The sequence below is a fragment of the Humulus lupulus genome, chromosome 1 (genome assembly GCF_963169125.1).
Source record: "Humulus lupulus chromosome 1, drHumLupu1.1, whole genome shotgun sequence".
In the NCBI taxonomy this organism is placed as follows: Eukaryota; Viridiplantae; Streptophyta; class Magnoliopsida; order Rosales; family Cannabaceae; genus Humulus; species Humulus lupulus.
This window is the reverse complement of record NC_084793.1, coordinates 128,930,929-128,948,223: the sequence shown is the minus strand read 5'-3', so window position 1 is coordinate 128,948,223 and position 17,295 is coordinate 128,930,929. Positions and strand designations below refer to the sequence as shown.

Here is a 17,295-nt window from a genome sequence, read left to right as displayed (position 1 = left end):
CCTCTGTATTGTAATTATGTTAGTTTTGAATGAATGCAATTTGGTGAATCTTGTTAGTCTTTATATTTGGTGCACTGGATAAAAACTAAGTGTTATTTATTTTACAAATTGGTTTTCTTATTTCTCAATGGAATTGACAGAGAAAAGACGTGCATCAATACTATTTCTTAATGATGTTCAACAACCTCCTGTAATGTTAAACAAATATTTTTTGCAAGAAAGATAATGCAATATATATTAGCTTCCTCTTCAACAAAACATGATGTTTTTGGTTACAAACCAGAAAGTATAGAGGAGTGGCCTAATAACATATGGCATCTGTTACATCTGTTATAGTTCAATAAAAAGGCTATTTCCTAAACCAGATTACATAAAACTAAACAGATACAAAAAATTAGGCTATTGCATAAAACAGATGTTGATTACAAAAAAAATTGGCCATCTGGTTTTACTGTTGCTGAGATTGTTGTGGTTGGGTTTGTGAGGTTGAACCACCTTGTGCAACCTCCCTTGCCTGTTGCTTAGCTCTTCTAATGTTTCTTTTCACAGTTGATGGGGTTGGATTTGTCTTCGGTGGCCTTCCCATTCTTTTTCCTTTAACATTCTACATGAGTATGAAAGGTAATAACATTAGTAGACCCTCTATTTTGCTGCAATAGATTGCTACAACTATAGCAATTAGAAGCAGTAATATACCATATTTCAGATTGCATACATGATTACTAAACCAAATTACAAGCAATAATTTCATACCAACTTAACATACAAACCAGATTCACCATATTTTAACATATTTAAACATTTATACCTGATCCTTTGCTCGATTCTTACAAGAACGCTTTGAGTGCCCTACTGACCCATAATTGCTACAATGGTTAGGATGGCCTACCCTAATTTCTTTAGTTGCAATGGCTGGTGGAGGCTCATCTGTTTCCCTCCTTTGAGGTTTTTTTGGCCTCCCAGGCAACACAATTTCTGATGGTGGGTATATGGGATTTTGGCCTACATCTGGCCATTTATCAAGTGAGGGCACTGGTTCTATGATGCCAATGTATTGAGCCAAAAGGGTGTCCTTCTTATAAGAAACATCAACGAAGTCCATGATATTGAGATTACCACTCCATATGGCAGATAAGGCATGCCCACATGGTATCCCAGAGAGTTGGAAAAGTCTGCAACTGCAGACCTTCTCAACTAGATTCACAGAAAAACAATTGAAGTCTTTATACTACACCTAGAACATGTAACGCCCTAGATGGCCAAGATCGTTACACTGTGTGTTTATAAAGGTGCAAGACTTGCTAATCAAGTCATTTAATTCAAAACGTGTTACTGAAACTATAGTAGAACTAGGGTTAAAATATTTTGGTCTCAAAAGATGCATTTCTTATAAATAAACAGTATTCTTTTTACATGGGATCCCAAAAGTAATAAGTTAAAGACTAGTTACAAAAGATTCAAGATTTAATTACTATGATTAGCCACTCTAAGGAAAAACAGACAGTTAAGCATTTCTCGTCTTGTTCTACTCCTCGGCCGTGGTGGCCGAATAACTAACTATGTACATTCAGCCCCTCAGCTCTCCATCTCAGGATTGGTCCAACTTGCCTTTGCCTTTACCTGCACCACGTAGCACCCGTGAGCCAAATTCCAGCAAGAAAACACAATAACAGAGCATAATCATCCAATAAACAATCATATAACTCATACCGCACAAGCATGTACTCAACAATTTAAGCATTCATGTTATTCAACTATTTAGCATACCAAGTATATCATTCCATAACAATAATCGATCCACATATGATAACTAGGGTTAACGCCCTTAGGCTGCACCCTCCATTTATCCCACTGACTCCGACCCGCTTAAACCGAGCTTAGAGAATATTAAGCTGTCCTCGGCTACTAGTGGCCAAGCCGCGCCCTGTGCGCAAGTATTATTTACAGCACCCTTAGGCTGTTTATCACATGTCCCATGGCAATAATACAATCTATGACATCATACAGATATAGGGAGCTCTTAGTCCCATCATAAACACATAACCGGGTGCAGTTTTCTTACCTTCAGATTTGCTAGCTTTGTTCGATTTTATCCCCAAGCACGATCCCTCTCGAGCCCTAGCGCACACCTAGTCACAACCATAGATCAGATTCATCACCAACCCTCAAGCCCAAAACCTAGCCTCAGGACCAATCTCGAGCCCTCAGGAAGCCCTAATTCCACCAAACGGGGTGGTGGAATCAAACCCCGAACCCCTGGGCAAAAACCCTTGAAAATAACCCAAAAACCCCTTTCTGGAAACAAGGTAGCGCTACAGCGCTCTAAGGAGAGCGCTACAAACAGAGACTAAAGCGCCTATAGACCACTCAGCCTAGCGCTACAGCGCCCAATGGCTAGCGCTGTAGCGCTAGCGACAGCACAACAAACCTTGCATTTTCCTCCTTCGATTTTCCCCGAGCCAAACCTTACCAAAACTCTTCCAAACTTCAACCAAACTTAAAAACAAGCCTACCAACATCCTCCACTCATCCGAAACATCCCAACCACACATAACTCAATCACATGCACCACTAATCAAAGAATTCACCATAGCTGGACCTAAAGCTCAGAAACTCAACAAAAACAACAACTAGAACCACATAACTTGAACTAGAATTCCTTACCTTTGCTGGATGAGCTTAGCCTAGGTTATCCTCCTCACTAGCTTGGCCTTCACTTCCTCTAAGCTCAGCTTCAATTTCCCTAGAATTCCCCATCATAACTCAGCTCAAAATCCATGACAATACCAAAAACTAGAAACTGAAAACTACCTTGAACCTTACCTCAAAAGATGAGTATCCCCTGTCAATTCCTCAAACCAGGCCAAGGGCCCTAGTCTCAAGCTTCTGCTCTGACTCTCCCTGAGTTTCTGCCCCAAAAGACCTCAAGAAATGGTGAAGAAAAGCTTAAACCGAGAGAGAATAAAATAGACTTCCAATTTCCCTTTTTCCTTCTCTTCTTTCTTTTCTTTCCTTTCTTTCCTTCAGAATTCCAGCCCTTTCTACACAATCCACTAAGTATAAAGCCTAATAACATTTATCCTTTATAATCCAAATGACCACAATACCCTCCCATAATTCCTAAGCCTTCTAATCCACCTAGGGGCATTTTGGTCATTTCACCCAATTCCCGCTAATTCCTCGAGTGTCCCTATTATTTACCACTTACTTCCCAACACCTAACTAATCACCAATTATATTCCTCAATGTCAAAATAGACTCCAACATATTCACTAAATTCCCAGAAATACCCCCAGGCTCGCCCCGAGCTGGGTATAAATCCCCGCCGTGACTTTTTGCTAAGCTGCTCACTGGAATCGTCTCGAGTCACAAGTTACAAATATATCCACATAATAATGTGGTCTTGATAGTTTATCACATATATATATAGTTATGCCCTCAACGGGCCAAAATTACGATTATACCCTTCTAACCTAGTCAGGGCCTACATGCATACTAATACACATAATCATGCATCACAAATATTCAATTAGTCATATAACATGCTTTTAAATCATTAAATCACATATAATCCAATTATGCCCTCCCGGCACACTAATCAAGGCCCTTAAGCCTTATTAGTAAATTGGGTCGTTACAACTATCCCCTCCTAATGAGAATTTCGTCCTCGAAATTTACCTAAATAACTCGGGATACTGATCCTGCATCGCTGTCTCAAGCTCCCAGGTCGCTTCCTTGACCCTACTATTCCTCCACAGTACTTTAACAAGAGGAATCGTCTTATTCCGTAGTATTCTATCTTTCCGATCTAAGATCTGAACCGGTTGCTCCTCATAAGCCAAGTCTGTCTGCAATTCCAAGTCTTCATACCTCAACACATGAGTCGCATCTGAAATGTACTTTCGGAGCATAGAAACATGGAATTCATCATGGATTCCTGACAATGATGGTGGCAAGGCTAACTTGTAAGCCACCTGACCAATCCTTTCCAAGATCTCAAAAGGTCTGATGAAGCTAGGGCTTAGCTTGCCCTTCTTACCAAACCTCCTCACCCTTCGCAATGGTGAAACTCGTAGGAACACGTGATTCCCAACCTGGAACTCCATGTCCCTACGCTTAGGATCAGCGTAGCTTTTCTGTCTGCTCTGTGAGGCGAGCATCCTAGCTCGAATCTTCTCTATAGCTTCACTTGTCCTCTGAACCATATCTGGCCCCAAATACTTTCTCTCACCCATCTCATCTCAATGAATGGGTGATCTGCACTTCCTCCCATATAACATCTCGTAGGGAGCCACTCCAATCGTTGATTGGTAACTATTGTTATACAAAAATTCAATCAACGGGAGATACTTACTCCATGACCCTTCAAAGTCGATCACACATGCTCTAAGCATATCCTCCAACAGCTGAATCGTCCTCTCAGACTGTGAAAGGCTGTGCTGAACTTCAACTGAGTTCCCATAGCCTTTTGCAAACCACCCCAAAACTTAGAAGTAAATATGGGATCCCGGTCTGACACTATAGATTTAGGAACCCCGTGGAGACGTACGATCTCCCTCACATACAACTCAGCATACTAATCCACATTATATGTCAACTTCACTGGAAGAAAATGGGCTGACTTGGTGTATCTATCTACTATCAACCACACCGAGTCATGAAGCCCTACCATCCTGGGTAAGCCTCCCATGAAATCCATTGTAATATCCTCCCATTTCCACTTGGGAATACCCAAAGGCTTAAGCAACCCTGCTGATCATTGATGCTCAGCTTTCACCTACTAACAGGTTAAACATCTTGCTACGTACTCCACCACATCCTTCTTCATCCCGGGCCACCAATATAATGTTTGTAGATCCTGGTACATCTTTGTGGTACCCAGATGAAGTGAGTACGGTGTCGTATGAGACTCATTCAATATCTCTCATCTGATCCCCTCATCAGTTGGAACACAAATTCACCCATGATACCGAAGTAAACCATCCTCATAATAGAATAGTCCTTAGTTACTCCAGTTAAGACATTTTCTCTAACCTCCTGTAACCGAGCGTCTACCAACTGTCCCTCTTTAATTTGCTCTAGCAAGGTCGACTGCAGAGTAATATTGGCCAACTGGCCTACCACCAATTCTATCCCTGCTCTGACCATCTCATCAGCTAACTCTCTCGAGATCTGGGTGGAATTGTATAACTGACCTGGGCCTCTCCGACTCAATGCATCAGCCACTACATTGGCTTTCCCCGGATGGTAAAGAATATCACAATCATAGTCTTTCACCAACTCTAGCCAACGCCTTTGTCTCATGTTCAAGTCCTTCTGTGTAAAGAAATACTTCAGACTCTTATGGTCAGTGTATACCTCACACTTCTCCCCATACAGATAATGTCGCAAAATCTTCAGTGCGAATACCACTGCTGCTAACTCCAAATCATGGGTAGGATACCGCTCCTCATACTCCTTCAGCTATCGTGATGCATAAGCTATGACCTTCTCATTCTGCATCAACACACAGCCTAAACCCAACCTCGATGCATTGCAGTAAACAACAAACTTTCCTTCCCCCGAAGGAAGACTCAACATGAGCGCAGAAATAAGTCGTCGCTTCAGCTCTTGGAAACTATCCTCACACTTGTCTGACCAAATAAACCTCAAATTCTTCCGTGTCAATTCTGTCATCGGTGCCGCTATCTTTGAGAAGCCCTCCATAAACCGTCTGTAATAACCCGCTAGACCAAGAAAATTCCGCACCTCTGAGGCGTTATTTGGCCTCGGCCAATCCTGTAATGCCCCGGATTCCTTAATATGGTTTAATGGCTGGATTAGTAGGCCGGGAGGGCCATAACTGTTTAATTACGCCATTAAATGTGTTTATGCATGTTTATGAGAATTATATTATAATATGATGTTAAATGCATGCATGTGAGTCCACATTTGTTTACAGGGGTGTGTTGGTAATTTGGCCCGTTGAGGGCATAATTGTATACTCGTTTGCACGTCAATGATATATTGTGAGACCACATTATAATGTGGATTGGTTTGAGTATTTCGGCATGAGACGATCTTTAAATATGATTTATCGGTTTGGTCATAACAGGTTTAAGCTCGGGGCTCGGGGTAAGTCTCGGGGTGATTTTAATGATTAGAGCATTACCGAGGATTTTAGGGTAATGGGATATGAATTATTGGTGTTTGAGAATATTGAGATTAGCGGGAATTGGGAAGTGTTAATTATGATTAACGGTGTAAGTGGAAAGTACCAATTTTACCCTTGGAATGGTTTTAGAAGCCTTAAGTGACCTAGGGGTATTTAGGTCATTTGGATAGATTTATATAACCCTTTAGTTGGCTGTAGAAGCATATAGAATAAACAGAGCCAAAATAGAGTTATCTTTCTCCTTCCTGTACACCAATCTTCACCATTTCTCCTTTGGAGATTTTGAGCTCAAAGTGGGGTTTCAAGCTAGGAAATTCTAGGGCTGGGTTTGTGGACTTGGTTCAACCATTGAAGGAGGTTCAAATCCGAATTTGAGGTGAGTTTAGCCATGATTTTCTGGTTTACACTCTGTTTTCCTTTAGTTTTTCAGCTTATGAATTCTTGTTGATAGTTTGGATTTGAGGAGGTTTTGTTTGAAGTTTGGCTTGGGTTTTGATGAGAGTGAGTTATGGGTGATGTTTAGAGGTTAAATTGAGTGTTTGGAGGAGGTTTGGAGTTGGTTTGAAGGCTTGGGTTCCAAGGGAAAACGCAGGGGAGTTTGCTGGTGCGTGCTGTCCTTTTTGGCTGGTCTGGGTTAAGCGTCGCGGCCCTTGGCGTCTGGCAGAGAGGGCTGCCTCTGTTAGAGGGGTGCGCCGCGGTGCAGCTGGGGAGGGTCGCGGCCCTTAGGGTCATTTTGACCAGAATGGAGTTTTTAGCTTGGGGATTCAAGCCTTAGGCCTCGGGGTTGAACCTACTACCCGGTTAGGTAGTGTTTGATGTCTCGGAGGCTAGGTTTTGGTTTGGGAACCCTCTGTTGTCATTTTTATTGATGAATCCTATATTTTGGTTATGACCAGGTGACCGTCAAGGAATTTAAAGGTTGATTGTTCTCAGGGGTCGTTCTTATAATAACTTTCACTCGAACCAGAGGTAAGAAAACAGTGTATGGATGCAGTTGCATCCTGTATATGTATAAGACATGCATGGTTTTTTATTGAAGCATGTTGGTTGATATATGTGGACATGGATTGCATATTAAATGCTAGTAAATGTTGGTTACTTGTTTATGGCACTGACTAGTCAGGGACCGACCCTAAAGTCGATGAACATGCATTGAATGGCTCTATGGCATTAATGCTGGACCGACCCTAAAGTCGAAGAACTTATAAGCGCTTGCCTGGTCTAAGACCAGATGTTCATAGCCAGGGCATATGTCCCCGGTGACTGTTTGTCACATGGCTAGGGGACACTGTCCATAGTTACGACTCTAGAGTCAGGAGGAAGGTTATGTTGGTGACCAATCACCATGCACCTATCCTAATCAAACTCATGAAAGAACCACTTATCAATTAAGCCCTGGTGGCCCTATCGTCACGTGGCTGGAGGGAGCTGTACCTACTTTTGTGACTTTTGGCTATTGTCACCTATCTGTTTTGGACTGTTATTCATGAATGATTATTATGATCATTGTTGATATTATATCATGTTTTATTGTGTTTTCTTGTTGGGCCTTGGCTCATGGGTGCTATGTGGTGCAGGTAAAGGGAAAGAGAAGCTCACCCAACCTTGAGTGGAGAGCTTAGGTGGTGTTGTGTACATATGCGGCCGCTTGACCACCACGGCCAAGGAGTTCTCAGAGGGACTAGGGTTTACCCTATTTTTGCCGCTTAGGTCGGCGGGGATTGTAAATTTGAAACAGTAGCGACCCTTTTGTATTATGAACAACTTGTAAACGTTATGAAAGGCTCATGAGCAGGTTTTATACTTAATGCGAAATATCCTTTCCTTTTTACTAGTTTTTCACCTTAACCTAATAATAACACTTAGATCACGTTTTTAACCAAAGGACTCGGGTAGCGAGTCAAATTTCTGGTTCACTGTTCACCGTAACTGTTCTGGGGTAGCCAAGGCGTTACAAATCCCTAACTGCCTCTACCTTAGATGGATCCACCTTAATCCCGTCTGCACCCACAATATGTCCAAGGAATGCCACTTCTAGTAGCCAAAATTCACATTTCATAAACTCGGTGTACAACTGATGTTCCCTTAACCTCTAAAGAACCTGTCAAAGATAAAGCTCGTGCTCTGCCTCTGAACTGGAGTACACTAAAATGTCGTCGATGAAGACAATAATGAACTGATCCAGAAAGTCCTTGAACACCCTGTTCATTAGATCCATGAAGGCTGCTAGGGCATTGGTCAAACCAAACGACATGACCAGAAACTCATAGTGCCCATACCTTTTCGAAAGGCCATCTTCGGTATGTCCTCGTCCTTGATCCTCAACTGGTGATAACCAAATCGAAAATCAATCTTCGAGAACACCATCTTACCCTGCAGCTGATCAAACAAGTCGTCAATCCTTGGTAGGGGTACTTATTCTTGATAGTCAACTTGTTCAATTCCCTGTAATCTATACACATTCTCAAAGTCCCGTCCTTCTTCTTCACAAACAAAACTGGAGCACCCCATGGCGAGTAACTGGGCTTGATGAACCCCAAATCCAGAAGCTCCTGCAACTGTATCTTCAATTCTTTCAGTTCTGCCGGTGCCATCCTATACGGTGCCCTCGATACTAGCTCTGTCCCTGGCGCCAACTCAATGACAAACTGAATCTCTCTACGCGGTGGCAGCCCGGCAAATCCTCAGGGAACACATCCAAGAACTCACAAACCAATCTGGTCTCTTCCGGTCCTTCTAGCGAAACCCTGGTGGTATCCACCACACTAGCAAGAAAACCTATACACCCTCCTTGTAGCAGATCTCCGGCTCTCAGTGCTGATATCCTGGGTACGCAGGGTCCATGCACCGCTCCCACAAAAACAAAGGGATCCCCGCCCTCTGGCTCAAAGGTCACCATCTTCTTCCTGCAGTCAATAGTAGCTCCATATCTAACCAGCCAATCCATACCCAAAATCATATCAAAGTCCTCCATACTCAACTCAATCAAATCTACTGACAACTCTCTATCGTCAACTATCACTGCCAGTGCTCTAATCCATCTCCTAGATACTACCAGTTCCCTTGTAGGCAAGAAAGTCCCAAACCCTGAAGTACAATACTCACTAGGTCTACATAGTCTATCAATCACCTTACTAGAAACAAACGAATGTGTAGCACCAGAGTCAATCAATACAGTAAAAGGAGTGCCAGCACTAGAAAGTTGACCTGTCACTACCGAGGGGCTAGCCTCGGCCTCTGCCTGCGTCAGGGTGAACACTCAAGCTGGAGTTAAGCTATCCACCTTTCCTGCATCTCTTCTTCACTATCGGGAAATCTTTCTTGAGGTGTCCCACCACCCCGCACACATAATAGACCTTAGCCCGACATTCATCCGGATGGCGTCTTCTGCACATCGTGCACTCAAGATAAGTCCTCCATGCATCACTGCCTCCCTGACGGCCACCCTGAGCATCCCGACCTCTCCTATCAAGACCAGGAACAGTCAAAGCATCAGGGGTCTTCCTCTTCAAATCACTGGGGCCTCCACCCCTACCAAAACCAGAATATGGAGGCACCACTCTGCGGCCCTCTCGCCTTGCTGCACTCTCCCTCCAGATCTTATTTTCCGCTTCCTCAGCGGTAAGAGCCTTCTCTACAGCCTGGGCATAAGTTGTCCCTCCAGGAACTATTGTAATCCTCACACCTCGAGCTATCATAGCATTAAGCCCTCTAATGAATCTTTCATGCCTAGCTGCATCAGTAGGCATAAGATCTAGTGCAAATTTTGCAAGTATGTCAAACTTTAGGGCATATTCTGTAACTATCATGCTATCCTGAACCAGCCCCATGAACTCATTTACCTTCGCTGCCCTGATGGCAACATTATAGTACTTCTGACTGAATAGGTCCTTGAATCCTTCCCAAGTGAAAGCAGTAACATCCCTAGTCTGTGATGCCACCTCCCACCAGATTCGGGCATCCTCTCTCAGCATATATGTGGCACAAGCCACTCTGTCATGTCCCTCTACCCTCATAAAGTCCAGAATGGTAGTAATCATAGTCATCCACTGTTCAGACTTCAGTGGATCAGGTCCTCCCTCAAAGATCGGTGGCTGCTTCTTTCTGAACCGCTCATACAACGGCTCCCATCTATTCCCAGCCTCAACTGGATGTACAACAGGTACCACTGCAAGTGGCACAATGGGGGCAACACTCCCTGATGGAGCCTGCTACCGCAGAATTCGGATCTGTTCATCTTGGCTCTGTAGCTAAGCCTGCATGTCTGCCATAAGCTGCTGCCAGTTCTCAGGGACTGGCGGAGGGGTCTAGCCCTGATCATCATCCCTAGTCTCAGACCTGCCGGCTAGTCGTGTAGATTTTCTTGGACGCATAATTATCCAAGTCAATCTGCAATCAATGACTCGGTAATCAGACTATGATGACAGGGTAATAATCCTTTCATGACCCATCACTGGAACTCCAATCATTCACAAGCAATCAAATTATAACAGTTTATCCAAATATTCATCCATATATTCATTCGCATACATAGCAGTGCTGATAAGCATGCCTCTATATCATCATGCAATAGTCAAGGGTCAGGCCCTGTCAGTATCTCATGCTCCCTATAAATCAAGCAGATATCAACAATCATATCTCATTCAAATCATTTAAGCACATAGCCATGTATACACAATTTACCAATCCCTGAGTCGAGCTTGGCTTTCGCGGTGAATGTACATGTCCAGCCAGTCTTTAAGAACCCTTAAACCTAGCACGCTCTGATACAAAGTTGTAATGCCCTGGATAGCCAAGACCGTTACATTGTGTGTTTATAAAGGTGCAAGACTTGCTAATCAAGTCATTCAAAACGTGTTACTGAAACTATAGTAGAACTAGGGTTAAAAGATTTTGGTCTAAAAAGCTGCATTTCTTATAAATAAACAGTATTCTTTTTACATGGGATCCCAAAAGTAATAAGTTAAATACTACTTACAAAAGATTCAAGATTTAATTACTGTGATTAGCCACTCTAAGGCAAAACAGACAGTTAAGCATTTATTGTCCTATTCCACTCCTCGGCCGTGGCGGCCGAACAGCTGACTATGTACATTCAGCCCCGCAACTCTCCATCTCAGGATTGGTCCAACTTTCCTTTGCCTTTACCTGCACCACGTAGCACCCGTGAGCCAAGTTCCAGCAAGAAAACACAATAACAGAGCATAATCATCCAATAAACAATCAGATAACTCATACCGCATAAGCATGTACTCAACAGTTTAAGCATTCATGTTATTCAAGTATTCAGCATACCAAGTATATCATTCCATAACAATAATCAATCCACATATGATAACTATGGTTAATGCCCTTAGGCCGCACCCTCCATTTATCCCACTGACTCCGGCATGCTTAAACCGAGCTCAGTGAATATTAAGCGGTCTTCGGCTACCAGTGGCCGAGCCGCGCCCTGTGCGCAACTATTATTTACGGCACCCTTAGGTCGTTAATCACATGTCACATGGCATAATAAAATCTATGACATCATACAGATATAGGGAGCTCTTAGTCCCATCACAAACACATAACCGGGTGTAGTTTTCTTACCTTTAGATTTGCTAGCTTTGTTCGATTTGATCCTCAAGCACGATCCCTCTCGAGCCCTAGCGCACACCTAGTCACAACCATAGATCATAATCATCACCAAATCTCAAGCCCAAAACCTAGCCTTGGGACCAATCCCGAGCCCTCGGGAAGCCCTAATTCCACCAAACGGGGTGGTGGAATCAAACCCCGAACCCCCGGGCAAAAACCCTTGAAAATAACCCAAAAACCCTTTGTAGCGCTACATCGCTCTAAGGAGAGCACTACAAACAGAGACTAAAGCACCCCAGACCACTCAGCCTAGCACTACAGCGCCCAATGGCTAGAGTTGCAGCGCTAGTCATAGCACAACAAACCTTGCATTTTCCTCCTTTGATTTTCCCCGAGCCAAACCTTACCAAAACTCTTCCAAACTTCAACCAAACATAAAAACAAGCCTACCAACATCCTCCACTCATCCCAAACATCACAACAACACATAACTCAATCACATGCACCACTAATCAAAGAATTCACCATAGCTGGACCTAAAGCTTAGAAACTCAACAAAAAAAAAAAACAACTAGAACCACAGAACTTGAACTAGAATTCATTACCTTTGCTGGATGAGCTTAGCCTAGGTTATCCTCCTCACTAGCTTGGCCTTCACTTCCTCTAAGCTCAGCTTCAATTTCCCTAGAATTCCCCATCATAACTCAGCTCAAAATCCATGACAATACCAAAAACTAGAAACTGAAAACTACCTTGAACCTTACCTCAAAAGATGAGTATCCCCTGTCAATTACTCAAACCAGACCGAGGGCCCTAGCCTCAAGCTTCTACTCTAACTCTCCCTGAGTTTCTACCCCAAAAGACCCCAAGAAATGGTGAAGAAAAGCTTAAACCAAGAGAGAGAAAAATAGACTTCCAATTTCCCTTTTTCCTTCTCTTCTTTCTTTTCTTTCCTTTCTTTCCTTCAGAATTCCAGCCCTTTCTACACAATCCACTAAGTATAAAGCCTAATAACATTTATCCTTTATAATCCAAATGACCACAATACCCTCCCATAATTCCTAAGCCTTCTAATCCACCTAGGGGCATTTTGGTCATTTCACCCAATTCCCGCTAATTCCTCAAGTGTCCCTATTATTTACCACTTACTTCCCGACACCTAACTAATCACCAATTATATTCCTCAATGTCAAAATAGACTCCAACATATTCACTAAATTCCCAGAAATACCCCCAGGCTCGCCCCGAGCTGGGTATAAATCCCTGCCGTGACTTTTTGCTAAGCTGCTCACTGGAATCGTCTCGAGTCACAAGTTACAAATATATCCACATAATAATGTGGTCTTGATAGTTTATCACATATATATATAGTTATGCCCTCAACGGGCCAAAATTACGATTATACCCTTCTAACCTAGTCAGGGCCTACATGCATACTAATACACATAGTCATGCATCACAAATATTCAATTAGTCATATAACATGCTTTTAAATCATTAAATCACATATAATCCAATTATGCCCTCCCAGCACACTAATCAAGGCCCTTAAGCCTTATTAGTAAATTGGGTTGTTACAGAACCTATGAGCATCAGCCCTGGTGCATTGACAATGCCTGACAACTGATTTATTCTTCTTAATCACTTTCATGATCCTTTTCCCCACAGGCTGCACCCATTTTCTTACACTCTCGTTTCACATAGTACCTATTCATCAACCAATACCTAATTTTCTCGAGCAAAGTGATAATGGGCTTCTCTCTTGCATCCAATATTGCTGCGTTGAAGCTTTCACAGAGGTTGTTCAATAGCATGTCGCATTTAACATCGGTCTTGAAATGACTTTTGGACCATTCAGAGTAACTTTTCTTCATTAGCCAATCAAAGGCCTTCTCATTAACACCCTTCAGTTCAGCCATCTTTCTCTTGAATTCTTCAGGTGTTGATGCTTGCGCACATGCCCATAATTTTTGTTTTAGCAATAGACCGGGGAACTGCTTCTTGAAGTTAGAATGTAAATGCCTCACGCAGAATCTGATCTCTGCACCTTCAAAGAGAGTGGACAAGGCATTTGATAAGCCTTTCTGTCTATCATTGATCATTGTAAAATTTCTATGATCTACCTCTCACAAATCCTCCTTCAGTAGAGTCAGAAACCATGTCCATGTTTTGGTGTTTTCCTTTTCACATATCGCATAAGCAACTGGAAACATAGAGTTCTCAGCATCAATACCAACAGCTGCAAGTAGTATCCCTTTGCAATACCCCTTTAAAAAACATCCATCCAAGCCAACCAAAGGCCTACAAGACTTGAAGCCATCTTTACATGCTTTTAAGCATATGTAGACCCTCTCAAACACCCTCTTATCAGCCACCATATTGCTTTTAATAATGGTAGTACTGCCTGGCATCAGTTTCATTAGTTGTTTGCAATAATCATCAAGCACTGCATATTGCTCAGCCACAGATCCCTCAAGCATTAGCCGAGCCTTATTCTTTCCAGCATAAAATATGCGTCTACTAGTGTGAGAAAACTTACTGTTCGAAGTGAGTTCCTTGAAGTTTCCATAGTGCATGTTTGGGTTCATTCTAAATTGGGGTAAGAAGTGTTTTGCCAAACAAGGTACATCCACCAGCTTGCTATTTAACCTAATCCCACAGTTGTGTTCATCCACCAAGGTGTTAATCCAAAATGTCAAATTATCCCTCTTTAGGACCCGAGCATACAAAGACCACCCACAGCCAGTAACCTTACAAATAGCCTTTAACTTTTTATGATTATTGAAGAGGTAATTGAATTCTCTGTCTTTGCTTATGAAGTGTTTCTTTAGAGCTTCTCTAAGCTGTTCAACACTTGCAAATTCCAACCCAACAATAAACTTGAAATCAGCCCATTCATTAATAGGTACAAATTGCCTTTTACTTCTCCTAGGAATAGGCTCATCATCATCACTATTTAGGCTATTTAGATCTTCCTCATCTTCGAATCCATCTGAAATTTCCCCATCCACTTGAGTGTATACTTCATTCACAGTGCTCCACTATTGACTTGGTGGTGTTATGTTGTTCTCTTGCTGCCTAACTTCCTCTTCATCTAGGGCATATTCTGGTTCCGCAAAGTCACCTTCATTGGGCTGAGGTATATTAGGCCTCGATGACTGGCCCAAATCACCAACTTCTTGGGCTTCTAATTGGGCCCCATGCTGACCTTGGCCCAAATCCTCCACTTGTGTAACAACTGGTTCTTCCATATCATCACCATCATCCTCACCATGGTCATCACCATCATCCTCACCATAGTCCTCATTAGCAACATCCTCATAAACAGCCTCCCTATTTTCATGCTCATTAGGGATATAAGGATCACTAACATACACATCCACACAACTATAACCCCATAACCGCATATCATCAAACATCTCCAGTACATCTTTATCACTGACAATATTTTTACCATCTTTATTGCTTGATTTGTTGATACAAACCAGAAATCAAATGGAAGTTGGTATCCAAGCTCTTTCACCAATCTTTCCATGTCCAATAGACCAAAAAGGTCATACTCACAACCATCAAAAAAGGACACACGTCCACCCTCATATTTTCTATCCCCATCAATATTTGACCATGTGCCCCCATGATGCACCACTAAAGTTAACATTCCATAATTTATTCCTATCCATTTAAAACAAAAACCAATGTCAAAATGTATCTAGGTTAGTCAAACATTAATGCATTCACCTAACTATGACTATTACACATAAAAAAAAACCAATTAAAAATCCCAAAACAGATAAATAAAACCACACAAATTCAAAACACCCAAAACAGAACATGTAGGACATAACAACATCTACTTTTGTTCAGTTTTGGGACAACACACCAAAGCATCCGATGCTACAAACCATGAAAATAACAAAACAAAAATATGTGTCTACTAGTGTGGGGCAGCACACCAAAGCATCCCTTCAAATAAAGCTTCGACACAAACAAAATAGAACATAAAAACTTACCATGACTGGGACTAGGCTCTGAAGCAAGCCTCCACGGCATCGTCAAGCGAAGTCACCGTCGAAATGGGTCAGGTGGTGGTCGAAACAGCTCGGGTTTCAAACTCAGGCAAAGTCACCGTCGAAATGGTGAAGCTGGTGGTCAGTCGGTTTCAGACACAACTTTGGGTATTTTAGGTTCCTATCGTGTTACAAAAGGAAAGCTCCCATTTTCATTTGTTTTAGGAAATAGTTTTAATTTCATTATTTTTTTAAATAGATTTAAATAAAGGTTCTGAATTATCTGGTGCGTACACATGTACACCCAGATGCCACAAACGGAGAAAACCAAACGGAATAACACTTTTTGGTACTATGGTTACTATTGTCACTAAAACTAAACATTGGGTCTATGCCGCTTACAAAACCTAAACTTTGGGTACTTTTTCCACTATTATCCCATATTTGCATGGATTTATTGTAATATATTTTATCTTTAAGAATATTAATTTTAATTTAATTTGTGTTCAAATTTCAGGAAATAAAATGTATTTTGACACAAAGAAAAAGAAAGAAGAAAGAATTATAATTGAATAAATCATAAAAAAACTAGCATTTTTTTAAGACAAATCTGGCCCAAATCCGAAGCCCGAGCCATTTTTTAGCCAAGACTGTCACATGGCAACTTCCCATTCGCCCAGCCAAGCCGAGCTACCTACGGGCTACTCTGGAGACGCCACTTGTCCGCGTGCTGCACACCTGACGACTGCTTGCTTGACACACGTCCCACCCGCTGACGCAGCCGAGCCACTCCAACTTGACGCACCTAATACCATGCTGCCACCTCGCCTGACACGCCTATCGAACCAACCAGGGTGCGCCATGTCGCCCAGTTGTCCCCCACACCCCAACACCACCTCTGCCGAGCCAACCAGCGCACGACATGTGTCAAATGTGTCTCCCTCATCACTGCAGCATGTCTCCCACTTCCATCAGTTTTTGTAGCCATTTTTCCCACTCTCTTGTTCATGTTTTTACACATTTTCAGTCATATTTCCACTATAAATAGAGAGCCAAATGTAGGACAAAAAATATTAGATGGTGGAATTAAGAGTAGAGGGTAGAGTTTGAGAGAAATACACTTTTTTTTTCAAGAAAAAGCCTAAATCTAGAAAATAAAATTCTAAACCTAAAAGTAAGAGAAAATAAATAAATGACAAAAATGAATAAATAAAAATGAAAATTAGTGAGAAAAAAAATTATACTTTTTTTTCTAAAAAAATTAATTCACTATGCAAACCTTTAATTGTAAAATTACCTCCCCGGCAACGGCGCCAAAAATTTATATCGCCCAATAAACTCCTCAGCGGTCACAATAGTAATTAGGCTATGTCGTATCCACATAGAGATCAAATACAAATAAAAAGAAAGATTAGTAAATTAGAAATAAGAAACTTAGAAATAATGTAACTTTGAAAAATAATAATTTTTTAAACACTAAATAAACAAAATTAAAGAATTAGAATCATAAAGAAAATATGGAAGGCACAAGTTTCATTCATGCAACATATATATATT

General features: G+C 41.8%; 1 protein-coding gene across 1 annotated transcript; it reads right to left on the bottom strand.

Annotated features, from left to right (window-relative positions):
- Positions 1-448: 448 nt before the first annotated feature.
- On the bottom strand, positions 449-13,833 carry LOC133821799 (uncharacterized). The gene is made up of 3 exons (XM_062253951.1): positions 13,377-13,833; positions 809-1,194; positions 449-604 (listed from the first exon to the last, which is right to left on the bottom strand). Exons 1-3 carry the CDS (start codon positions 13,831-13,833, stop codon positions 449-451), a joined length of 999 nt encoding a protein of 332 aa, XP_062109935.1.
- Positions 13,834-17,295: the final 3,462 nt, after the last annotated feature.

What these genes read in the sequence shown, in the direction of transcription:
- LOC133821799 (XM_062253951.1), bottom strand. Translation starts at nt 13,833, where the DNA reads ATGATCAATGATAGACAGAAAGGCTTATCAAATGCCTTGTCCACTCTC. An exon ending in TGGGGAAAAGGATCATGAAA is followed by an intron (nt 1,195 to 13,376) that starts GTGATTAAGAAG and finishes CTGTGAATCTAG; the next exon opens with TTGAGAAGGTCTGCAGTTGC. An exon ending in AGAATCGAGCAAAGGATCAG is followed by an intron (nt 605 to 808) that starts GTATAAATGTTT and finishes ATACTCATGTAG; the next exon opens with AATGTTAAAGGAAAAAGAAT.